The following is a 24018-nucleotide window of genomic DNA, read 5'->3' as shown; positions in this document are numbered from 1 at the left end:
CTTTTAATTTTGGGGTTTTTTTTTGGATTTGCCTTCTAGATGTATCATAGAATTCGCCACTCAGAGTGCATTTACCGGGTAACGATGGAAAAGCTGTCCTACCATAGCATTTGTACTTCAGAAGAGTGGCAAGGCCTCATGCAATTCACCCTTCCCGTGCGTCTCTGCAAAGAAATTGAATTGTAAGTATGTTGCTCTGTCAGTTTCTTCAGGAACCATTTTTAATTGAATTGAACTTAAAGTGAGACAGATTATAGAATTAGAGTCACAATTATTATACACATATTACATGTGGAGTTTCATGTGTTGCCATTGTCTGCTTCTGAAGTGATTCCAGATATTATGATAGGATTTGGAAATAAAGGCCAGATCTCATTACCTTAAAAAAGAAAATCTGAACTCAGTTTTGAAATCAGTTAACCTAAATGTTAGCATTTCTCATTAGTCTGTTGCATACTTTATACCGTTTAATATTTAACACTCAAAATGGCATTTAACATAAGATATCAAACAGTTCTCATTTCCATATAAATTTAAACTTCCAAATTAAATTCAAGAATTTTGTCATAGTTTGACTCTCATACTGTATTTTTTAATCCTATGTTAATATATTTAAGTTACTAGAGGGTAGGGCCTATGATAATTTGTATGTTTATTGTAAGTGTAAGCCAACACTATCTACATAGGAAACCTTCAGAAGTGACTTAGAGCTAATATTTGCCTTACAATTGCAATTATAGTATATATTAGACCATACTGTTTATTCAAGTCTAATGTTGGTAACTAAATTAGCAAATGAAAAATAGGTAATAACTTTGGTGTTTATATTAGTGAAATTGTTATCTCAGTTAAAATAGGAGATAGAACAGTTTCAACTCCAAAAATACTTCTGAAAAGGCTTTTCCCCCCTTTTCTATGATTGTATATTTATCTAATATTTGTAATATACCTTTTTGTACTTTTTATTTCTCTGACAACAAATGAAGCATCATTTTTAAACAGATTAATAGAAAATGAATCAATAACTCAAATATTGGACTAGATTTCTAAGGCAATATGTTGAGTTTCTTCCTGGAAATCTTTCAGTAACAGCTATGTGGCTAAGAAGGCAGGAAAAGGGATGGCTGAGCTCCCAGTGTCTTTTTAGCTCCTTGGTACAAACAAGTTAAATGCTTTTCTTTACTTACTGTGTTTATTCTAATTACATTTAGTGATAAACTGCCCTTTTAAAATTTCAGATTCCACTTTGACATTGGTCCTTTTGAAAACATGTGGCCTGGAATTTTTGTCTACATGGTTCATCGGTCCTGTGGGACATCCTGGTATGAATGACTTTAAAATTTACTTTTTGAAATATTGGGTGACATAACCTCTTCCTTCTTCTACATATATGCCTCACCACCATCTTTGTTTGTAATTATTTTTAAATGTTGCATGTATAAATTACTTTTTTCCCTAAATATTCCAATAAAAAAGGGCTGAAATTATTATACAGATATGCAGCCTTTTCAGATTCTCTGTAGGGGCTCTAGCAACATGGTTGTAGCCTGGTTAAAAAATCTAAAAAGCTTTCATAAAAACAGAGGCTAGAGTTTCTTTTGGCTGTGTAACTGAAAGAGACAGGGGTTACTACTGACAAGAATTTTATACAGCTAATAAACATATGAAAAAAATCTCATCATCACTGGTCATTAGAGAAATGCAAATCAAAACCGCAATGAGACACCATCTCACGCCAGTTAGAATGGCGATCATTGAAGAGTCAGGAAACAACAGATGCTGGAGAGGATGTGGAGAAATAGGAATGCTTTTACACTGTTGGTGGGAATGTAAATTAGTTCAACCATTGTAGAAAACGGTATGGTGATTCCTCAAGGATCTAGAACTAGAAATACCATTTGACCTAGCAATCCCATTACTAGGTATATACCCAAAAGATTATAAATCACTCTACTATAAAGACATGTGCACACATATGTTTATTGTGGCACTGTTCATAATAGCAAAGACTTGGAACCAACCCAAATGCCCATCAATGATAGACTGGATAAAGAAAACGTGGCACATACACACCATGGAATACTATGCAGCCATAAAAAAGGATGAGTTCATGTCCTTTGCAGGGACATGGATGAAGCTGGAAACCATCATTCTCAGCATATTAACACAAGAACAGAAAACCAAATACAACATGTTGTCTCTCATAAGTGGGAGTTGAACAATGAGAACATGTGGACACAGGGAGGGGAACATCACACACTGGGGCCTGTTGGGGGATGGGAGGCTAAGGGAGGGATAGCATTAGGAGAAATAGCAAATGTAGATGAAGGGTTGATGGGTGCAGCAAGCCATCATGGCACGTGTATACCTATGTAACAAACCTGCACGTTCTGCACATGGACCCCAGAACTTAAAGTATAATAATAATAATAATAATAATAAATGTTTAGAACACCACGTGTAAATTTAGCATCAACTTTCAACCTAACGTCATATATCTATTAGAATAGATCGAAAAGGAACATGTCTTCTTATTCAAAGTGTGATACTTTGTCAGTAATTTGATTATGGCACCATTTCATTGCAGATCTTTTCCCCACCCACTTTGGCCTGTCCTAGAGGCCTTTCCTGACTTTATATCTGATCCTTTTCGGTGTAAACACACAATATTTAAATGCAAAGAATAGTTTTCTTTTGCTCTTTTTTACTCATTTAGGAATTAAATGTCTTATAGAGCCTCTTAGTTTCTCTAGAACTAAATTGTCATTCTTCTTGAAGCCTGTGTCTTTTCTATCTGTGGCTTTTTGTAAATTAGTGTTTCAAAAGGATGAGCATAGGATACCTAACTCCAGTTAATTCTCAGAATGCAGTTGAGAGTTTGACCAGTTGGAATTCTTAAAATGCCATACCTTATACTTCAAAGACATTTGAAAATTTTCAGTGGAGAAAAACACAGGTTACATTTTTTTTAAAGTTTTTATGAATTCTTGACCTCCCTGGTATTTTAGAAAGCCCTGTTTTATATATGCTTTTGTTTTAAGCTGTCTCAAGTCTATTTTGAGAGTTTGTAGGGTCTTAAGTACATAATATAAAAAATATAAAAACATAGTATAACTATATGTAATAAAATATACATATTATTTTATATACTATGTCAGTATTTGGATATGTTCATTTGTGACTTAATAATTTGAGTGTATAATAAACCTTAATACTTTGGAATTACTTTGAAAGTATAGTAACTCTAGAAAAGTCTCATGATACACGTATTTGCAGTTTGCAAGTCTGAATATTCTTTTTGGAAAATATTAGCTCAAAATACCCTTTAGCAAGATGGTGCTGTGTTGTTGTCTTTTGAGCACTGTGGGGTTTAGGAAATGAACGTAAAACTAAAGAAGATCATGAAGGCTGGTGACGGGTGACTGTGTACTAATACTGATATTTTTTCGCTGGTGGGACAGTTACTATATCACAACAGATACCATAAAAGAGTCTTTATCCTCTTACTTCTTTTTGGCTAGAGAACTGGAAAGGAACTGGTGAATGAGTTTCCAGTGCTCATGGATTCAGTCAGGGTGGAAATCTTTAGAGTTGCAAATGTATAAGGGTACAGACATATGTGTACCTAAACTAGGGAGTTCTCCTACAACATAGTGATTCTCTACTGGTTTCAGTCATAACAATTTCTTTTCCATGCAGCTTTGAGCTTGAAAAGTTGTGTCGTTTTATTATGTCTGTGAAGAAGAACTATCGGCGGGTTCCTTATCACAACTGGAAGCATGCGGTCACTGTAGCACACTGCATGTATGCCATACTTCAGAACAATCACACGCTTTTCACAGACCTTGAGGTGGGTGTGCACTCTTTACCGCTGTTTCTCGTAACCTCAGTGGATTTAATACTGTGTGTCAGGAGCACATTGATGACATGGATTTGTGACATGTTATTCCAAGACAAATTTTGGCTTAATAAATCAATAGTAGCCCATTTTTAGACTCCTGTACCCAAACATTTAGCATATTATTTTGTATAAGAAATGTAGATAAAAGAAATTTTAACTTCATCAAAATATCCCCCAAGGAAATACTAATTTTGTAGTCTGTCTTACCTGTTAAAGCTTAAATGTTCTGAAGGGATATAAACAGTGAATTTTATTCATTGCTTATATGCCCTGGATAATGTAGACATATCCTGCCTATTTGAGAACCTAGAGCATTCAATACTGTGAAGACATAAGTGTTTTTGACCTCCTCTAGTATAAGGAAACTAAAGGATCTGAAATGTTTAATTAATTTGCCTGACTTTAAATACCCAGAGTTAGTGACATATCCAAAGCTTTCGTAATCTCACAGTTAGAATTGGACATGGCCACTTCCATTCATCAACCACAGTCAAAGTCCCTTACTTGAAAGCCAGGCTAAATGCTTAGTGACTCCTGGCCACAAAGGATGCTGATTCTACATCTGGACAATCCCGACTTTGAAGGATATCCCTCCCTCTGACCACATTGATCCTGGTAGTGTCTACTCACACCTTAGAGGGAGTCCTCCTTTCTCTCCTCTGTAAAAACTGGTATCATCTTTTAGGGGACCTATGACTGTCCAGAGAAAGGAGCTGTCATCTTTGTGATAAATAAATTGTGCTTTTCTCAAATTCACATTTAAACTAGAATCTAGTACTCGTGAAGGTCCATCCTATCCTTTTCCATCCTATTGGACCAAATTCACAATCTGAGTGGAAAACTCGAAAGATGCATTCTAGGAAAAAAATAGTAGCATTTTAAGAAGGAATAAAAAATTATCCTCTAGTTTTTGTTGCTTTTTTTAAAAACAATCTTTAGTTCAAGTGGAGTTTAGCCTGATCAGTAATTTATTATTTGTCACCTCCCCGCGAAAGATCCAGATGAAATCTCTCCTTTTTTCATTTGTTTGTCTTAACAAAGTCCTTTTCTATTGAACCCCATATTGTTGAGACTTTCAGCATTTTCTCCATTCTGTTCCTTTTAAGAAAGCAATTTCATTGTCTTGTTTTGCCATTTTGCCATACCTTGTGAGTTTAAGAACTATAGAAATTGTACTTTCAAGTTGCATTGTAATTTATATTCAAAAAAATTGAAAATTTAACAATAAGTGAGAAAAACTTTGTTGATACATATTGACTCTCATTTAAGTTCCTAATTCATTTCTGGAATTATATCATTACATTTTCCCAAAACATCAGATCGTTTTGGCTGAAAAATAATCCCCAAAATGACATATGTAAATATTTAAAACATATTTTATAAAGAAGAAATTTAATCTCTAAAAGAACTATTAGAAGTTATCATTTGATCTTGTTAAAGGGAAATGCTTAACAAGGGTGATTCTTTATACATTATTTTCAGATGTATGATTCTGGCACACCTTTAATAAAACTACTGAAAGTCACATGAATTTTAAAAATGAGTTTAAAAACTGGAAAGATGATAACTTTTACGTATTGTGCAAGATTGTAAAACTCTTGAGATTTCTTATCAGGTACATCATGATGACACAGCAGCATATAACATGGAAACCACCCCAAAACAAAATGATACTAACAACATAATTAATTCAGTTATCTTAAGAATGCCAGGCAAGTATGATTGTTAACATGATACTTCATGGGGTTAGGGGTTACTGGCGAGATTTCCCTTCCAATTATGTGGCGGGAAAAACCAGTTCAGCATTATCAGGATAAAGAAGCAGGCATATCGCTAAAAATGTACCTGTGAGAACTTCTGCTGACTCCCATCGCAGCACCCCCATCTGTCTGCATCTGCCCTCAGCAGGCTCTGCCTTGCACACTTCCTTAAACCTTCACACTCCTCTCCAGAGCTGACCCTTCTGCTTTATCGTATCTGTCGCCTCCACCTCTTTGAGAACACTGCTTACCAGTGCTTCCCACCCTTCTCTCTCCTCCATTATCATGCTTTCACCCCTCTTTTCTGGATCATTGCCATCTGCATGTACACATGCAGTTTTTTACTTCCATCTTAGAATATGCTCCGATCTGCCGCTCTTCTCAGCTCCCTCCCTGTTGCTTTGCTCTTCTTTGCAGTAAACCCCATGTAAGCATTACCCTATTGACTCTTTCAAAATCCTCTCGCATTCTTTCTGAAAACAACTCTGATCAAGCTTCTGACCTTAACACCCCAGAAAATGCCCTGCTCCAGGTCACCAGTGACCCACACCTTGCGAGATCCGAGGGTTAGTGCTCAGTGTCTTCAATTGAATCCCGGGACATTCGGCACTCTTGGTTTTCCTGCGAATGCACCAGCTGTTCCTCCCTTTGGGTTTTTTGTTTGTTTGTTTTTGTTTTGTTGTTGTTGTTTTTTTCTTAATCCTTCTCTTTCCTCAGACTTAGACCATGCAGTCTGTTTCCCCTTTTCAGGTATAATTTGTCTTTCAAAATAAAAATTGTGATTGTTACTAACACATTGAGTCAATATTCTTTAAACACTTCAATCTTTTCAAGCAATGTTTGGCATAACCTGAATTCCACTCCAAATCCCTTCATGAGAGAATAGAAACTGTCATATGAAATGTGTTGTAATAGGATTTAACCTATAGAGTTCTTTCTTGCCTTCAATTTTTATCAAGTATTTAATTGCCCCCTGGATGATTTATTTTAGAATTGGGAGTACTTGAGAACTTAGACCTTGACCCTCCTCCGACCTCAAACTACAACCTTGGTGAGCTCAGCCAGTCATGTGGCCTTAAACGCCACATGGGCACTGACAGTTTCATTTCTCTAGCAAAGGCCTGTCTCCAGGCCTTGAGGCTTCAGTAGCTGCTACCTGTCAAAACAAAATCTCCACTTGTCAAATCTCCACTTGACTATCAAGTAGACTCCTTCGCCTCAGTCTAAATATGAACTCTGACCTCTCTCCTCAAACCCATTCCACCTGCAGTTCTTCCATATCAGTTGATGGTAATCATTACAGCTTCTAAGGCCAGAACATTTGAGGTCATACTTGACCCCTCCTCATGTCCTTTCTTTTCACACTCTGACAGTCAAAAAATCCTGTTGGTTCTGCCTGCAAAACGCATCCAGACTTTAATCACCCCATAGAAGCTTTCATTGTTATTATCCTGGTCTAAAGCTCTATTACATTTTGCCTCAATTACTTTAGAAACCTCCTCACTGATCTCTCATCCTCCTGGAGTCTGTTTTCCACACAGTTGCCAGAATAATCTTGTAAATACATAAGCAAGATCGTAACACTGCTCTGCTAAAAACCGTGTAATAATAGTTCCCCAGATCACTGAGAATATAAGCCTTTTATGATGACTGCTTCCCCTGCCCTCGACCCCACTGGCCACCGTCCTGATCCTCCGAGTCTCAGGGCACACTCGCCTTCAAGTTTATGTTGTTACTGCTCCCCTGCCCTGCGTGCTTTTCTCCCACACTGCGCTTGCCTCTCGCCTTACCCTGTTTCAGGTCTTTGCTCACACCTGACCTTTTCATGAGGTGTGCCTGCCTAGTTTATTTCATTCTCAGCCTGACTTTCTCTAATTTCCTTTAGCCTGCTCTGCCTTTTTTTCTATATATTTGCCATTTTTACATGCGATATGATTTACCTGTTATATTTATTGTTTATAATAGCAATAGCATTGTTAGAATTTAACATTGAATAGATTTTGCTGAAACTGACCTTTCTTTCCTTGTGCAGATTTGCTTTATCTGTAATTTTTTGGAACATTTGCTTTATACCTTTAAGTTGATACCTCCTGCACCTTTTCCTAGAGTTGAGAGAGAAACTCAAAAATAATTTGACTATCAGATTCCTAAGCAGAGAAACAAAGAAAGGGGCTACAAATGAGTTAGATTATCTGGAATTTCAAAGATTCCTAAGGGTTTGCTCTATTTGTATAGGATTCTTTATGCCAGAATGCTGTATTTGTGCTATATTAATGCCAGAAAGTAATGTGACATGAATGTAAGCGGTGAGTCTGCTCATGTGTGTTTCTGTGTTTTGAACATCTCTGCATCATATTATTTTTTAAAGCGCAAAGGACTGCTGATTGCGTGTCTGTGTCATGACCTGGACCACAGGGGCTTCAGTAACAGCTACCTGCAGAAGTTCGACCACCCTCTGGCTGCTCTCTACTCCACTTCCACCATGGAGCAGCACCACTTCTCCCAGACCGTGTCCATCCTCCAGGTGAGTCACTGCACGCCGTCTCCCGCTTAGTCTGAAGGGCTGTCTGGGAGATAGGGATACTTCATAGGTGGAAAAGGAAGATCATTATGGCTTCCTTAAAAGCAACAGCTACTTTTTATTGTAGAACCTTATATTTATAGTCATCATTAAATAATAGTGTTTTTTGCATAAAGAATCCTTTACAAATAATTTGAATGTATGTATTTTGCAATCACATTTGTTTTTTAAATATTATATCAGGAAGTACATGTAACCCTAAAGCAATACTTATTTTACATAGTTTAAATCAATTAATTATATAGATTATCATATTCTTGAACAAGAAGATATTGAACAGCAAATCTTAAAAGTTAGCTAAATATAAGGTTTTAAGTGCATTGTAGCCTTTCTTTTTTTACACTGTACGTTTTGTTTATTTATTTTATTGCCTTTAAGATGTTCTTGGTAATTGATGTAGACAATCACAGACATCACTTCAACATGGGATATATACGCTCCTTCTTTCTTAAATGATTTTTCTCAAACTCATCTTATCAAGGTAGCTATTACATCATAGTGACTTGATTCCTATCACAAAGAATGTTTAAAAATATAATCTGGGTTCGGCTTAAGTATAGTGGGCCCTATATTTTCCTGTCACTGTCAGCACCTCTAAGTAGGAAGAGAAATCCTCGTTAGGTCTTCCAACGATGTGTCTAAGGGAAAGGGTTTTGAGTTGTTAGGATGTCACAGCAAAATGCCAGCAGTGACTCTGCCAGTAACTGGCCATAGGCAAGTTGCGAAGCAGAAAAGCTTTTGCTACTTGGTGCAGTTTTTCTCTGTTGAATAGGCCAGGCCTCCTCTAAATGCCAGGATTTTTTTTTCTCCCCTCAGTTTCCCAAAGGCTTCTCTTAGTGCCTCCTCGTTTGACTTAACTGTCCACGTGATTGGTAGTGCTGCATGCTCAGTCCTTTTTAAAACCCAGCAAAACTGACCTGTCCAGGTCTCATGTCCTCAGGCCTACGAAGGTAAATGATGACCTTACTCTATTGTGGGTGCTCTTCGAATTACCTGCTGGGTAGAAGTGAAAAGTATTTCAGATGTGGAGCTATTTGAGTCGTTTTCAAGCCATCCCCAGTAGGTAGCTGATGTTGAGCTTGCCTCATGGTTCAGTTTAGTCCTGAAAGCAACATGTAGTCATCATTCCTATCATTTGCTTGACACCAGCTCTTTCCTTTTTAAATGACATATGTTTACATAGATACATACATACCGGCATAAAACAAGCATACATAGAAATTTTTTTTTTGAGACAGAGTCTCGCTGTGTCGCCCAGGCTGGAGTGCAGTGGCGCGATCTGGGCTCACTGCACGCCCCGCCTCCTGGATTCACACCATTCTCCTGCCTCAGCTTCCCGAGTAGCTGGAACTACAGGAGCCCACCACCACGCCCGGCTAATTTTTTTTTTTGTATTTTTTTTTTTAGTAGAGATGGGGTTTCATTGTGTTAGCCAGGATGGTCTCAATCTCCTGACCTTGTGATCCGCCCGCCTCAGCCTCCCAAAGTGCTGGGATTACAGGCGTGAGCCACCGCGCCTGGCTGCATACATAGAAATTTAAGCAGGATAAAAGGCGTGTGTGTATATGTATGTGTACATATATTTACACATATATATAAAACATGCTTTTTTGTAAATGGATGAACGTTCTAAAACTTCATGACAGCTAATGTCTACTTTGACCTCACTCATCATTGGAGGCTATTTATTTGTTTAAGAAGAATAAACGCCAGAAACAACATCAGGATGACTTCACTTAAAAATAATTAGGAGTCACTGAATTAGCATCCCATGTCCTAAATGAATTCATGCATTTGACAGTACAGCATTGCTAGCAGTTTAATCACAGCTGAATTTTAATAGCCAATATAGAGTTTCTTTAGAAAGGCTGTATTAAATATAATAGGATTAGTTTTGAAGGAGGCCAGATTGCAAAGTTTATTGCCCCTGAGCAGAATAATAAATAAACCTTGTAATACAGCAGTCACATCAAGGCAGGTGGGGATGGTGAAGCTCCAGGTCCACCTAAGCCCTAGGAAGACTTGGCCCAGTTGCTGCCATCAAAAATGGAGGTTTAGGGTGGTTTGCCTCCATTTTGGCAAACCCTCAGCGATGTGGGGCTTGCAGATTACTTAAGGCGGTGTTCCTAAAAACAGATCAGAACTAGTAACAGGAGCTCATGGCAGTAAGTTAAGTTCAGACAGGTGAGCTGTTGGCATTTAAAAAGGCATGGGAGAATAGGTTCAGATATTAGAGCTGGAATTTCAGTCATTGGTGAATTAATAATAATGACAAATTTGTTCTACTTAGAGAAGATAAGGTACTAGGTACATTGCAAAAACAGAAGCTGGGAATAAGAATTAGGGATTGCTGCAAATTCAGATGAAAAGCACTGCCAGTTTGAAAACAAATTTATATGTTCGATTGACCACATCCCTTCAATTTGAGCTACGCCGAGAGAGAAATAATATTGGGGCCATAAACAGACAACCCAATCTACATGGGCAGGAACATTCAGGAAAGAGTGTCTTCCTCTTCGGAAAATTTCTGTACACTTGGCTGATCTTGCAGTAATCCTCATGATACTTCTCTGAGTGTTTTTTTGGATTCATCTAACTGGTCCCTGAAATTCAATTTAATAACAAACATACTTACTGAGCACCTTCTATTTGCCAACACCTGTTTTAGGCACGGGGGATATAGTGATAAACAGAACAACCACAAATCCCTGTCCTCTGGAACTCACCGTCAGAGTGAGGAAGGCCTGAGTCCCCTGACTTCTGCCTTTACGTTGTTCTTCTCATTGGCCCACCACCTGGCACACCTGTGGCTCTAACTGACAGTGGTGCCCTGAGGACTCTCATACCCATGTAATTCTGCCTAGGGCTCAATAGGACTTCTGCCCAAGCAGTTGAACCCTGTATTCAGTATGGCCCGAATTGTGCTTGGTATTATACTTATTTAGGTGCCTTTTGTATTTTATATCTCTGTGGTGGCAATCTCATTGACCCAGGAATGCAGGCTGATGACCTTAGAGTAGTCATTTTTCCCTTCTTTAGCTTTGTCTTCCCATCCCTCCATCCTGTTACCACCAAGTCCTGCTGATTTTATGTTTCATCAAAAGACACCTACAAGCTTGACTAATTAAGATGCTATCCTTGGGTAACAGTTAAAAATTCCAACTTCCAGTCATTAAAATAAGAACAATATATAGTTTCATAATATGAATACCTGTGATACTTCTGTTTATCCACAAAAGACTTTTCCCATTGCTTTCTTGATCTGCATTGCCACACAGATGATTATGAGCAGGGCACTGCCCATCCTCTGGCCACACAGACAGATAGGACATAAGCAATTTTGTGTATGATGGTTGGAAATAGTTCCTCATCAGGCATCTTCACAGGTGTGTGTTGCATATGTGGCTGCTTATTATAGTTTTGCCAACCTGAGTGCCAGCTTTCACTATGGCTGCCAGTGGTATCTACTGGATAAGCAGGGCATTCAGAAGAGTACTGCTGGCTAACACAGTGACAACAGCAAGCAAGGAGAATAATACAGTAGACTTGAAAAGCTAACCTTCAGTCGCCCCCTCTCTCTCTCCCTACACAAACACACACACACACACACTCACTCGCACATACACACACACGTTACTCATGGTAGGGAAAAGCAGGAAGTGTGTATTTGCTCACAGCTTGCCTTGACCTTGGTCACAGTGATAGGGATGCAGTAGATAATCCCGTGTTGAGTGGGCAATGGGAAGAGATTAAGTCATGAAGTAAGGGTAAATACAAGAGCATCTGCAGAGAAGGTCAGTCTGCGTTCTCATTTTTCCCTGAGCTTCCCATCGTGCCTTAATGCTGGCCATCAGGATTGTTTTCATGGTGTTTGGGGCCCGTCGCTGTGTAGAGCTCATGGTGGACATTTAGCAGACAGGAAACTCACTTGAGTCTCTAGTAAATGGTAATCTGCCCCTCTGACCCCTACAGCTCCCACGTGGCAAGCACCATCCCTACTTGACATCCCAGTTTCAGCCTTCATCGTATTTTGTCTGTTTTTCCGCCTTTTCCTCCTTATCCATCACTGTTTCTCCAAGTGTTTGTATCCCAAATCCGTCCTCCAAGTATATGTCTGTTTTCTCCTGTTTAAAAGTCATTAGTGACTCTCTGGGGCCTCTGGAATAATTTCCTGTTTTCTTAGTGGATATACAAGTCTTTCATGAGTGGCCCCTGTCTGTTCCAGGACTACAGATCTGCTCTGCTTCTGTAGTTTCAGACCGTATCTTAACTCTGTGCCGTTGGCCGGGTTCTCTCTACATGTAATTACCCCACACCCTTTCTGTGGCCCCCCACTCAGGCATGACCTCATCCTGTAAAATTCTTTGAATGTATCCCCACATCACTGGGGTACAGCACTGCCCCCCTTTTACATAGCGCCTGAGCACCTCAAGCATACATACATGTTAGTGTTTTGTTTGTTTTTTTGTTTGTTTTTAACATTGCATTGAAATTTTCTGTTTGTGAGTTTAGCTTCCCACTTCTTCTGAATTAGAAGCTGATGAGGAGAGTCACTGCCCCTTCTTCACCTCTGGACTCACAGGCCCACCTCTGGGGCTGTTGATATGGGCACAAGTGGAAGTGTGAAGGTAGAGCATGGGGAGGGGAAGATACAGAGTGGGCAGAACCAGCACTCAGAGACTGAAACTGAAGCTTTACGTGAGGAAAGTGAGTAGCTGTGTCCAGTGGGGCAGAGAGCTGAGACACTGAGCAGGGGAAGAAGGCAAGCAGAATGCCTTCATGTGAGCAGACTGTTTTGTGTGGACAGTTACATCCAAGAACATAGGTGAGCTTTGTTTTCTTGCCTAAAACTTACTAGCTTACAATTAGTAATGGTAATTGAATCATTATTGCTGGAATATTAAATGAATTTATTCTGTTTACTCATAAGATATTAATGATTATTTTGAACATTGAAACTATACTTTTTCTTTGCCTTTTTTAATACCCCATTTTGACTTTGAAAATAGTCAAAATTTTAGAAAACAGACCAATTAGGAATGATTATTCTCATTATTGAGAACATTTTCTTAATGTTCCACTAATCTTAAATTATCTGTTGCTTTTGAAATGTGATCATATTTCAGAAAGTTATCTATTTATACCAACATTTTGGGATCCCGTGACTTCTTACTACTCTTTATAGAAGCACTATTTCTGTTACTTAGCTAGAGAGTTCTTCCAATTCGTCTGCACTAGGTACAATTTGCTGTTGTATATTACAATTATAGCAAAATTATTGTACTTATATTCAACACTACCTGTACTGGTAATCTAAAATATATGACAAAGTGGCTAGTTTAAATCCGTCCTCTTCTACAGCTATGTTCTGAATAGAAAAGGTATTTGGCTATCAAATTCATTTTTAGGCATATATTTGTTTTTTCATCTCTCTTTCCTTTAACTCTGACTGTGGAAGTTGTACTGGTAGATTTTATCATCATCATCATCATCATCGTCATCATCAATCATCACTATTATAATAGTAATCGTTTTATCATGTATTGGGTACTTAGAATGAACCAGAAACTTAAATATTTTGTACATATTTTAATACAGTTTATTTTTATTATATCCCCATGAGATAGGTATTATTAATTTATTTTCATTTTACAGATGAGAATAATATGCATCAAAGAGGTTAAGTAATCTATTTGTCACGTAACTAGTAAGTGGCAGAATGACATTAAAAGATAGAATTATTTGGCTCCAAAATCGGCGCTCTTAATTATGGTACTATAATGCTTCCTAATATGTGGTTTGATGTACTAGGTAATTAACTTTCAAAATCAGTATTATATGTATTGTAAAGGCATTGCCATCATGAATGTTTGATGCGCTTAGTTGCATCGTTGACGTTTTTTTCCAAAAGCAGTGGTTCCCTAATACCCCAGCAGTGGACAGAATACTAACAGCCTTTAGGATCCTTATGATTAAGGGCTGGAAGGAGTGTTGGCAGTCGTCTATTCAAGGCGGTCCCTGGGTCATCTTTCAGCGTCAGCACCAATTTCAACATTGTTTCCATTCTCTAATATCAGATCTCAGCCACAGCATTTACATACAACCAGAGCCTCCCTGTGTGCTTCCATAGAGTTAAGAATTATATGCTGTTCACCCACGTTAAGTTTTAGAAACATTCGTGGGTATAAAAAGTCTACTATTTCATGCTTGATTTATGCAAAATGGAATCAACTAGCTTGAATTAACATAGACTTCAAACTACGTAACTATAGTAAAATTATCAATTGGTGTATAAAAGTATTATAATGCATTATAAGGATTTATTATGTGTTAACAAATGTGAGGTTGGAGGTTTAAAGAAGATACTGTTTGTCTGCTATGCTTCATTGTTTGTGTCTCCCTTCCTTATTTTCTTTAGTTTGGGTAGCAGCAAAATGCTAGATTCTCTTAAAGTAAAGGGAGACATGGCCTGGCGCGGTGGCTCACGTCTGTAATCCCAGCACTTTGGGAGGCCGGTGCAGGCGGATCACGAGGTCAGGAGATGAAGAGCATCCTGGCCAACATGGTGAAACTCCGTCTCTACTAAAAATACAAAAAAAAAAAAAAAAAATTAGCCAGGTGTGGTGGTGCATCCCTATAATCCCAGCTACTCTAGAGGCTGAGGCAGGAGAATCGCTTGAATCCAGGAAGCAGAGATTGTGGTGAGCAGAGATCCACTCCAGCCTGGTGACAGAGCGAGACTCTGTCTCAAAGAAAGAAAAGGGAGACATTTATTTTTTGTTTGTTCATTCATTCCCTTTACTCTTGTAAATTATTGAAGGGGACAGTAAATGAGTTAGACCTTTTCATTATAAAAGCCCTCTATGGAGCTTTTTCACCTAGTTTCCTTTAATACTGAAAAGTAATGACTCCGAAGTAGTCAGTAGAATATATACATTCTTTAAAATAAATCTTAATTTGCTTTGGGACAGTCGACACTTTTGGGACTCTGATAAAAACATGAGCTTACAGATGACATATCCAGTGTGTAGAATTGCAGTGAGTTTATAACTCTACAGAATTTATAGAGCCTAGGCTAAGGAGACCCTATTTTAGAGATATTTCTTTTTAAATGTCAACAGCAGACTAGAATATTTTATATACTATAATTTAACAGGTTATGGTGATAATTATTGGTGATAAAGAGAGTAAAGCATACAAATACAAAGCATAAAATTGTATCAGCTGTGATTCCCTTCACATGACCTGCTGAAAGCAGATGTGTGCATGAGCACCAGCCAGACATGCTGAAACATGTTCATGAAGTGGGAAATAGAGGTGAGAGGCATTCAGTGTTGATGCAGAGGCTACCTGCTTCACTTGAGTTACGGTCACTTCAAAGGAAAGCAGATACCACAGCATGAATCAATATTTCCTTCTTAAAACTTTCTACAACAAAATTGAAGAGAGTTGAGCTTGGATGATTATTGAGTTCAGCCACCAGCCCAAAGCCTGAGTCCCCTCCCGTTGTCCCCATCAGTCACTAACCAGCCTGTGCTCAAACGGCTCATCTCATAGCATCTCATGTACAATCCATGTGGGAACTCTGAACTAATACAAGTTTTATAATTTGAAAATGAAGTCATGTGTTTGAAAGTGCTTTGTAAGCTGTAGAACTTTCTACAAATGTAAGGTCTTACTACTATTATTGTCAGGAAAATAAATAACTAGACCTGAGTCCATTTGCTGCATTTATCATACAGTAATTCAAATACTTCCAAGACTTTAAGAGCAAATAATATGAAACTATTCTGATAATTGAAAACAAATGGTGCATGTATAATTTCATTTAAGAATATGAAGAAACAGTGTCTTAGTGAGATGTCTAATTTTTTAAAGAAATATGCTTCAATCATTGTAAGTTTTTACTGTATTTTAACTCAATAAATGTATATTAAGAAAAGTGAAATTAATTGAAAATCAACTTAGAGTAGTACTATATTGACCAATAATGAAATAATATCAAAATAATTGATGAATCTGCAAATTGACTGCGTCTTAATTATCTCAAACTTTTTAGTTTCAACAAAGGCTTTTTTTTCTCAATTACAAATAAAAACCTTAAAATTTTCACAGGTATAAATTATTATAAAGTTTTTAAAAGATTAATACACGAAGGATATTCTGAGCCAATAGAATCCAGATTACCAGTGGTCTGGTGTCGTGTAGGGTGATGATCTGCCATTCCCACCTCCCTTGGGAATAGAAGATGGTCCTAGAATTGTCGTAGCTTCAGTGATTTGTGTTGTAGGGAAAGGTACTCTTCCCTTAGAGTTTTTAATGTGTTTGAATAAACATTTTATTGAGGTTGTAGGACATTTTCTTCTAGGATACAGAGAAATATATTACTATCTATTAAGCATGTTTTGGTATGTTACAACCTGAAGTGGACAAGGATATACATGCCTTTTTAAGCCCATTAAGGTTCTAGTATAATACAAAAATTACTGAAGTTTTTAATTGGCTTAAGAGGAAAAGTCTTTAACTTAAATATTTTACATTTTCAAGTTTTTTTAACTATTAGAAATATCCAAGAACTAGATATATTTAAATCACTGGGGTTTTGTGGTAGTAAATGATGTTATTATAGTTGCAATAGTTTATTTAAGTGGTAGTTTCATTGTTTCTGTAGCTTAAAGAGAAACCAAAACGCTGTTTTCATTCGTCATTTCTAACTATTCTTTTGTTTCCCCAAAACCTTTCATTAGTGTGCCAGATGTCATTGACTGACTATATAGTTTCAAATAACTGAAAATGTCATAAGATTAGAGCTTGTGCTTGTTATTGGTGGTTTTTATTTGTATTTTTTCCATAGTTGGAAGGGCACAATATCTTCTCCACTCTGAGCTCCAGTGAATATGAGCAGGTGCTTGAGATCATCCGCAAAGCCATCATTGCCACAGACCTTGCTTTATACTTTGGAAACAGGAAGCAGTTGGAAGAGATGTACCAGACCGGATCACTAAACCTTAATAATCAATCACATAGGTAAAAATAATTTTTAAAAGCTTAGAAGCCCAGAAAGTGTTATCTGGAATAAACTGATACTTAAGAAATGTAATGTGGCGTAAGCTTGTATTTGAAAGAAGGAATGTAAAAAATTTACATGTTTTTCATTTTATGTACATCTTGTTTATATGTACTTTAGATGCTTTATTGTTTGACAAGATTGCTGGCAATGTCTAGTGAGGATAATTAAAATACAGATTGGAAGTTACACTAATCACACAGGGATTGGCAACTTTCAAAGGAAAGGCTGGAATGATGTTTCTCCAAGAGGTCCCTTCTTGCATTGATCAGCATTCAGGGTCTGGCCATTGGCCTCAGACACTCAAGAGCAAATGAAAATGGATTCCATTTTCAGAATCCAGTCCTATTAAGCAAGCTAATGTGATTGGTGTAGAAACTGGACTTCCGTTTTATTGATCTGTAATTGTATTAGGCAGTCACAAGGGTCAGAATATTGGCATCCCATGGGGTAGAAAGCCAAGCAGCAATGAAAAGTTTATTTGGTGAACATGGAATTACAACAAGGAGGATTAGATAAATTAGATATCCTAATGGAATCAGGCTAAATTAGTCTGATGCCCTTTTGTTTTTGAGGATGGGTGTCTTGCCTAGTGGATTCAGAAATAGGTCAGGTATGTTCTTTATGAACCTGTTCACCCATCTGTATATTAGATCGAAGTTCATTGGCTGACCTGCCATCTACCCTTGACAGTTTGTAGTGGTAACAGTAGCTTTTATTTCTGTGGCTTTCCTGTTCCTGTTTGCATGTCTGACCAACTTCTGCTTAAGTGAGGACATCTTTGTCCCTAGGCTGGTGAGCACTCACTTACTGCTTCTTTGCCAGTCTTGCTGAATTTGGATTTATACTTTTTGTTCAGGTGTTCTGTATATCTCCTCTGTGATTCATTAAGTACTGATCCTACATTTTGTTCTTTGGGACAGACTGTTTTAAAGTTCTTAGAAACAATTCACTATTCTCTCAGGTACACCAAATACAAAATGTTGGTTTTACAAATGACTATAGATATCTAATAAAGTTTACCTCTTCAAGAATAAGTACCATTTGTATAATGATATTGATGCTTTTGGATAAGCAGCAGTTATTTGTGATTCAACTTACCTTCAAACTGGACAGATCCAGATTTTGTAGAGCTTGAAACTGATACAATTTAGGGAACCTTATTTAAGAAAAACAATACAAAGATATCTTATTTTCACACATGGCAGTCTGAGGACATTGCCAGGGCCTCTTCCTGGACCATACAGAGGGATGGTATCAGGGAAAAGCCCCTAAACATCAATTAGGGTGTTCTAGCATGTCTTTCTTTTCCTTCAGCCCACATGAGAAGTGTGGTCTACAGTCTTTATGTCTCCAACAGGTTGTGTGTAGTCCTTGTTCCAAGACATGTAGAAACAGGTGTTTGTTCAGTATTTTTTTATGGCAATCAGAAGATCAGGGAAATAGAGCCTTCATGAAATACCCCTTGGTTTCCTGAAACCCATACGCTTTCTTTTTTTTCTTTTGGGGTTGTAAATAAGAATCATGTAACTAGTATCCAGTTTCTTGAATATAATCTTTTCAGCAGAATGATTACAATGATTATTATAATATAGGAGATTTAAACATTTACCTAAAAATAACAACACTTTTGGTACCCATGTACATATGTGTTAGTGGTGCATGTTTAAATAATTTTTGACATATAACTTGAAAAGCAATTAAAACAAATATGCATTGAAACATGCATTGAAAGGCAATGCATGTTTGTTTTAATGATTCAAATAATATAGAGGTATAAAAAAGAGTAATATTCTATTTTTCTGCATTCCAGTATCAACTGTCTATTTCATGTAATGTCACCTTAGGCATTTTTCTGTGATTTTTCAAAGGTAGGGGTGTGTGTGTGCGTGTGTGCATACAGTATGTTCAAGCATAACTCAGATGTATTGTAAGAGAAATTTCATAATAAAGCAAGTCACACAAACTTTTTGGTTTCCCAGTGCATATAAAATTTGTATTTACACCATGTGTTCTACTAAGTATGCAATAACATCATGCCTAAAAAATGCACACCTTAATTTAAAAATGCTTTGTTGCTTGAAAATGCTAATGATCATCTAAGACGTCAGCAAATCATAATCTTTTTACTGGTGAAGGGTCTTGCCTCAGTATTGGTGGCTTCTGACCAGGGTGGTGGTTGCAAATCATGGGACGGTAGGGATGCATGTGGCAATTTGTTTTCTTCTCCTTCTTTTTTAAAGATGGGGTCTTGTTCAGCCTGTCAACGTGCAGTGGCATCATCATAGCTCACTGCAGCCTTGAACTCCTGGGCGCCAGGGATCCTCCTACCTCAACCTCCTGAGTAGCTGGGACTACAGGCACACACCACCATGCCCAGCTAATTTTTTTCATTTCTTATTTTAGAGATAGGGTATTGCTGTGTTGCCCAGGCTGGTCTCAAACTCCTGGCCTCAAGCAGTCCTCCCACCTCAGCCTCCTGAGTAACTGGGATTACAGGCCAGAGCCACTGTGCCCAGCCCGGATGTGGCAGTTTCTTAAAATATGACAAGAGTGAAGTCTGTCACATCAATGGACTCTTCCTTTCACAGAAAATTTCTCTGCAGCTTGTGATGCTGTTTGATGGCATTTCACCTGCAGTAGAACTTCCTTCAACATTAGAGTCAGTCCTCTCAGACCCTGCCCCTGCTTTGTCAAACAAGTTTATGGAATATTCTAAATCCTTTGCTGACATTTCAACCATGTTCACAGCATCTTCACCAGAAGTAGATGTCATCTCAAGAAACTTTCTTGGCTCATTCATAAGAAGCACCTCATCCGTTCAAGTTTGATCATGATTGCATCAGTCATCATTTTCAGGCTCCACTAGTTTCCACCACGTCTGCAGTTTCTTCCTCCACTGAAGTCTTGAAGCTTTGACTACCTCCTATGAATCATGAATGTTCTCAATGGCATCTAGAATGGTGAATCTTTTCCAAAAGGTTTTCAATTCACCTTTCCCACATTCATTGGAGGAATCACTGTCTATAACAGCTATATTCTTACAAGACGTATTTCTTAGATAATAGGACTTGAAGGACAAAGTTACACTTTGATCCATTAGCTACAGAATAGATGTTGTGTGAACAGGCTTGAAAACACATTAATCCTGTGCATGTCCATCGGAGCTCTTGAGTGACTTTGTTCATTGTCAATGAGCAGTAACATTTTGAAAGGAACCTTTCTTTCTGAGCAGTAAGTTTTGATAGGAGGCTTAGAATGTTCAGTATATCATGCTCTAAACAAATGTGCTGTCATCGAGGCTTTGTTGTTCCATTTATAGAGCACAGACAGAATCGACTTAGCATAATTCTTAAGGACCCTAGAATTTTTGAAATGGTAAATGATCATTGGCTTTACCCTGATGTCACCAGCTACATTAGCCCCTGACAGGAGTCAGCTCATCCTTTGAAGCTTTGGAGCTAGACATTGACTTCTCCTCTCTAGATATCAAAGTCCTAGACGTCTCTAATAGATGTTTTGTCTATACTGAAAATCTGTTATTTAGTTGAGCCACCTTCATCCGTTATCTTAGTTAGATCTGAATAACCTGCAACTTTTACATCAGCACTTGCTGCTTCAGCTTGCACTTTTTACCTTGCTTTAAACCTCTCAAACCAATCTCTGCTACTTTCATACTTTCCTTCTGCAGCATTTTCACATCTCTCAGGCGTCACAGAATTGGAGACAGTTAAGGCCTTGCTCTGGATTAGCTTTTGGCTTAAGGGAATGTTGTGGCTGGTTTGATCTTCTATCCAGATGACTAAAACTTTCTTCATATCATCAAGAACACTTGTAGCCCTTTTAATTTCCTTGAAGAATTTTTTTCTTTGCATTCACAACTTGGCTGTTTGGCCCAAGAGTCCTTGCTTTCAGCCTATCTCAGCTTTAGATGTGCCTTCCTAAGTTTAGTCATTTCTAGCTTTTGATTTAAAGTGAGAGACATATGACTTTTTTTCACTTGAACAGTTAGAGGTCATTGTAGAGTTAATAATTGGCCTAATTTTAATATTATTGCTTTTAGGGAACAAGGATGTTCAAGGACAGGGAGGGAGATGGGGGAACAGCCAGTTGGTGGAGCAGTCTGAATACACACAACATTTATCAATTAAGTTCACCATCATATATGGGTGTAATTCATGGCACCCACAAATAGTTACAATGGTAACATCAAAGATCACTGATCATAGATCACCATGACTGATACAATAAAATAATGAGAATATTTGAAATATTTTGAAAATTACCAAAATGTAACACAGAGAATCAAAGTAAGCACTTGCTGTTGGAAAAATGGTGCTGATATTGCTGTACTTAAGGTTGCCACAAAACTTCAATTTGTAAAAAAAAAACCCAAAAACATGGTGTTTATGAAGCACAATCAGGCAAAATGCAATAAAACAATGTATGCCTGGAACATATATTGCCGTCAGTTTATACATATACTACATTCTCAGAAAAGGCTATAGAAATTCACACTCCTTCTAACATAAAGGTGAAAACCCCTTCTCAGTAAATACGCCAGTCTCTGACCACTTACTGTATTGAAGATTTTTTATGTTTATTACTTACTATTCTTACTTCTGTGTATTTATTCATAAATTTTGCTTATACTTTGTTGCATTGTTTACTTTTTTATATATCAGCTTTTATTCTATATTTTTGTTAAGGATATTAAAATTTTCTGTTATATATTACAGATATTTCTTTACATTAGATTTTCAAAAAACTTATTCAGATTTTTTTTGAAAACAGATTTAGTTTCAGGAGGACAAATTTTTGATCTTTTAAAGAAATCAAGTCTCATAGTAACAAATAATAAAGTTTTCTTTATGTATTTTTATAGATTTAATTTTTTAATTATTATTATTATACTTTAAGTTTTAGGGTACATGTGCACAATGTGCAGGTTAGTTACATATGTATACATGTGCCATGCTGGTGTGCTGCACCCATTAACTCGTCATTTAGCATTAGGTATATCTCCTAATGCTATCCCTCCCCCCTCCCCCCACCCCACAACAGTCCCCAGAGTGTGATGTTCCCCTTCCTGTGTCCGTGTGTTCTCATTGTTCAATTCCCATCTATGAGTGAGAACATGCGGTGTTTGGTTTTTTGTCCTTGCGATAGTTTACTGAGAATGATGATTTCCAATTTCATCCATGTCCCTACAGAGGACATGAACTCGTCATTTTTTATGGCTGCATAGTATTCCATAGTGTATATGTGCCACATTTTCTTAATCCAGTCTATCATTGTTGGACATTTGGGTTGGTTCCTAGTCTTTGCTATAGTGAATAGTGCCGCAATAAACATACATGTGCATGTGTCTTTATAGCAGCATGATTTATAGTCCTTTGTGTATATACTCAGTAATGGAATGGCTGGGTCACATGGTATTTCTAGTTCTAGATCCCTGAGGAATCGCCACACTGACTTCCACAATGGTTGAACTAGTTTACAGTCCCACCAACAGTGTAAAAGTGTTCCTATTTCTCCATATCCTCTCCAGCACCTGTTGTTTCCTGACTTTTTGATGATTGCCATTCTAACTGGTGTGAGATGGTATCTCATTGTGGTTTTGATTTGCATTTCTCTGATGGCCAGTGATGATGAGCATTTTTTCATGTGTCTTTTGGCTGCATAAATGTCTTCTTTGGAGAAGTGTCTGTTCATATCCTTTGCCCACTTTTTGATGGGGTTGTTTGTTTTTGTCTTGTAACTTTGTTTGAGTTCACTGTAGATTCTGGATATTAGCCCTTTGTCAGATGAGTAGGTTGCGAAAGTTTTCTCCCATTTTGTAGGTTGCCTGTTCACTCTGATGGTAGTTTCTTTTGCTGTGCAGAAGCTCTTTAGTTTAATTAGATCCCATTTGTCAATTTTGGCTTTTGTTGCCATTGCTTTTGGTGTTTTAGACATGAAGTCCTTGCCCATGCCTATGTCCTGAATGGTAATGCCTAGGTTTTCTTCTAGGGTTTTTATGGTTTTAGGTCTAACATTTAAGTCTTTAATCCATCTTGAATTAATTTTTGTATAAGGTGTAAGGAAGGGATCCAGTTTCAGCTTTCTCCATATGGCTAGCCAGTTTTCCCAGCACCATTTATTAAATAGGGAATCCTTTCCCCATTGCTTGTTTTTCTCAGGTTTGTCAAAGATCAGATGGTTGTAGATACGCGGCGTTATTTCTGAGGGCTCTCTTCTGTTCCACTGATCTATATCTCTGTTTTGGTACCAGTACCATGCTGTTTTGGTTACTGTAGCCTTGTAGTATAGTTTGAAGTCAGGTAGCGTGATGCCTCCAGCTTTGTTCTTTTGGCTTAGGATTGACTTGGCAATGCGGGCTCTTTTTTGGTTCCATATGAACTTTAAAGTATTTTTTTCCAATTCTGTGAAGAAAGTCATTGGTAGCTTGATGGGGATGGCATTGAATCTATAAATTACCTTGGGCAGTATGGCCATTTTCACAATATTGATTCTTCCTATCCATGAGCATGGAATGTTCTTCCATTTGTGTGTATCCTCTTTTATTTCATTGAGCAGTGGTTTGTCGTTCTCCTTGAAGAGGTCCTTCACATCCCTTGTAAGTTGGATTCCTAGGTATTTTATTCTCTTTGAAGCAATTGTGAATGGGAGTTCACTCATGATTTGGCTCTCTGTTTGTCTGTTATTG

General features: G+C 37.6%; 1 protein-coding gene across 5 annotated transcripts in view; it reads left to right on the top strand.

Moving 5' to 3' along the window:
* Nucleotides 1-24018, top strand: part of PDE10A (phosphodiesterase 10A) — a 332525-nt gene that overhangs the window by 268637 nt on the left and 39870 nt on the right. For all 5 annotated transcript variants that reach the window (XM_031012517.3, XM_055391784.2, XM_055391783.2 and 2 more), the window contains 5 exons: nt 40-182; nt 1239-1322; nt 3700-3850; nt 8030-8185; nt 17097-17269. In XM_031012517.3, the coding sequence (XP_030868377.2) occupies nt 40-182; nt 1239-1322; nt 3700-3850; nt 8030-8185; nt 17097-17269 (707 nt within the window). The remainder of the gene's footprint in view (nt 1-39; nt 183-1238; nt 1323-3699; nt 3851-8029; nt 8186-17096; nt 17270-24018) is intronic.

Source organism: Gorilla gorilla, chromosome 5, assembly GCF_029281585.2.
Source record: "Gorilla gorilla gorilla isolate KB3781 chromosome 5, NHGRI_mGorGor1-v2.1_pri, whole genome shotgun sequence".
NCBI lineage: Eukaryota > Metazoa > Chordata > Mammalia > Primates > Hominidae > Gorilla > Gorilla gorilla.
This window is presented reverse-complemented; position numbering and strand designations above follow the sequence as displayed.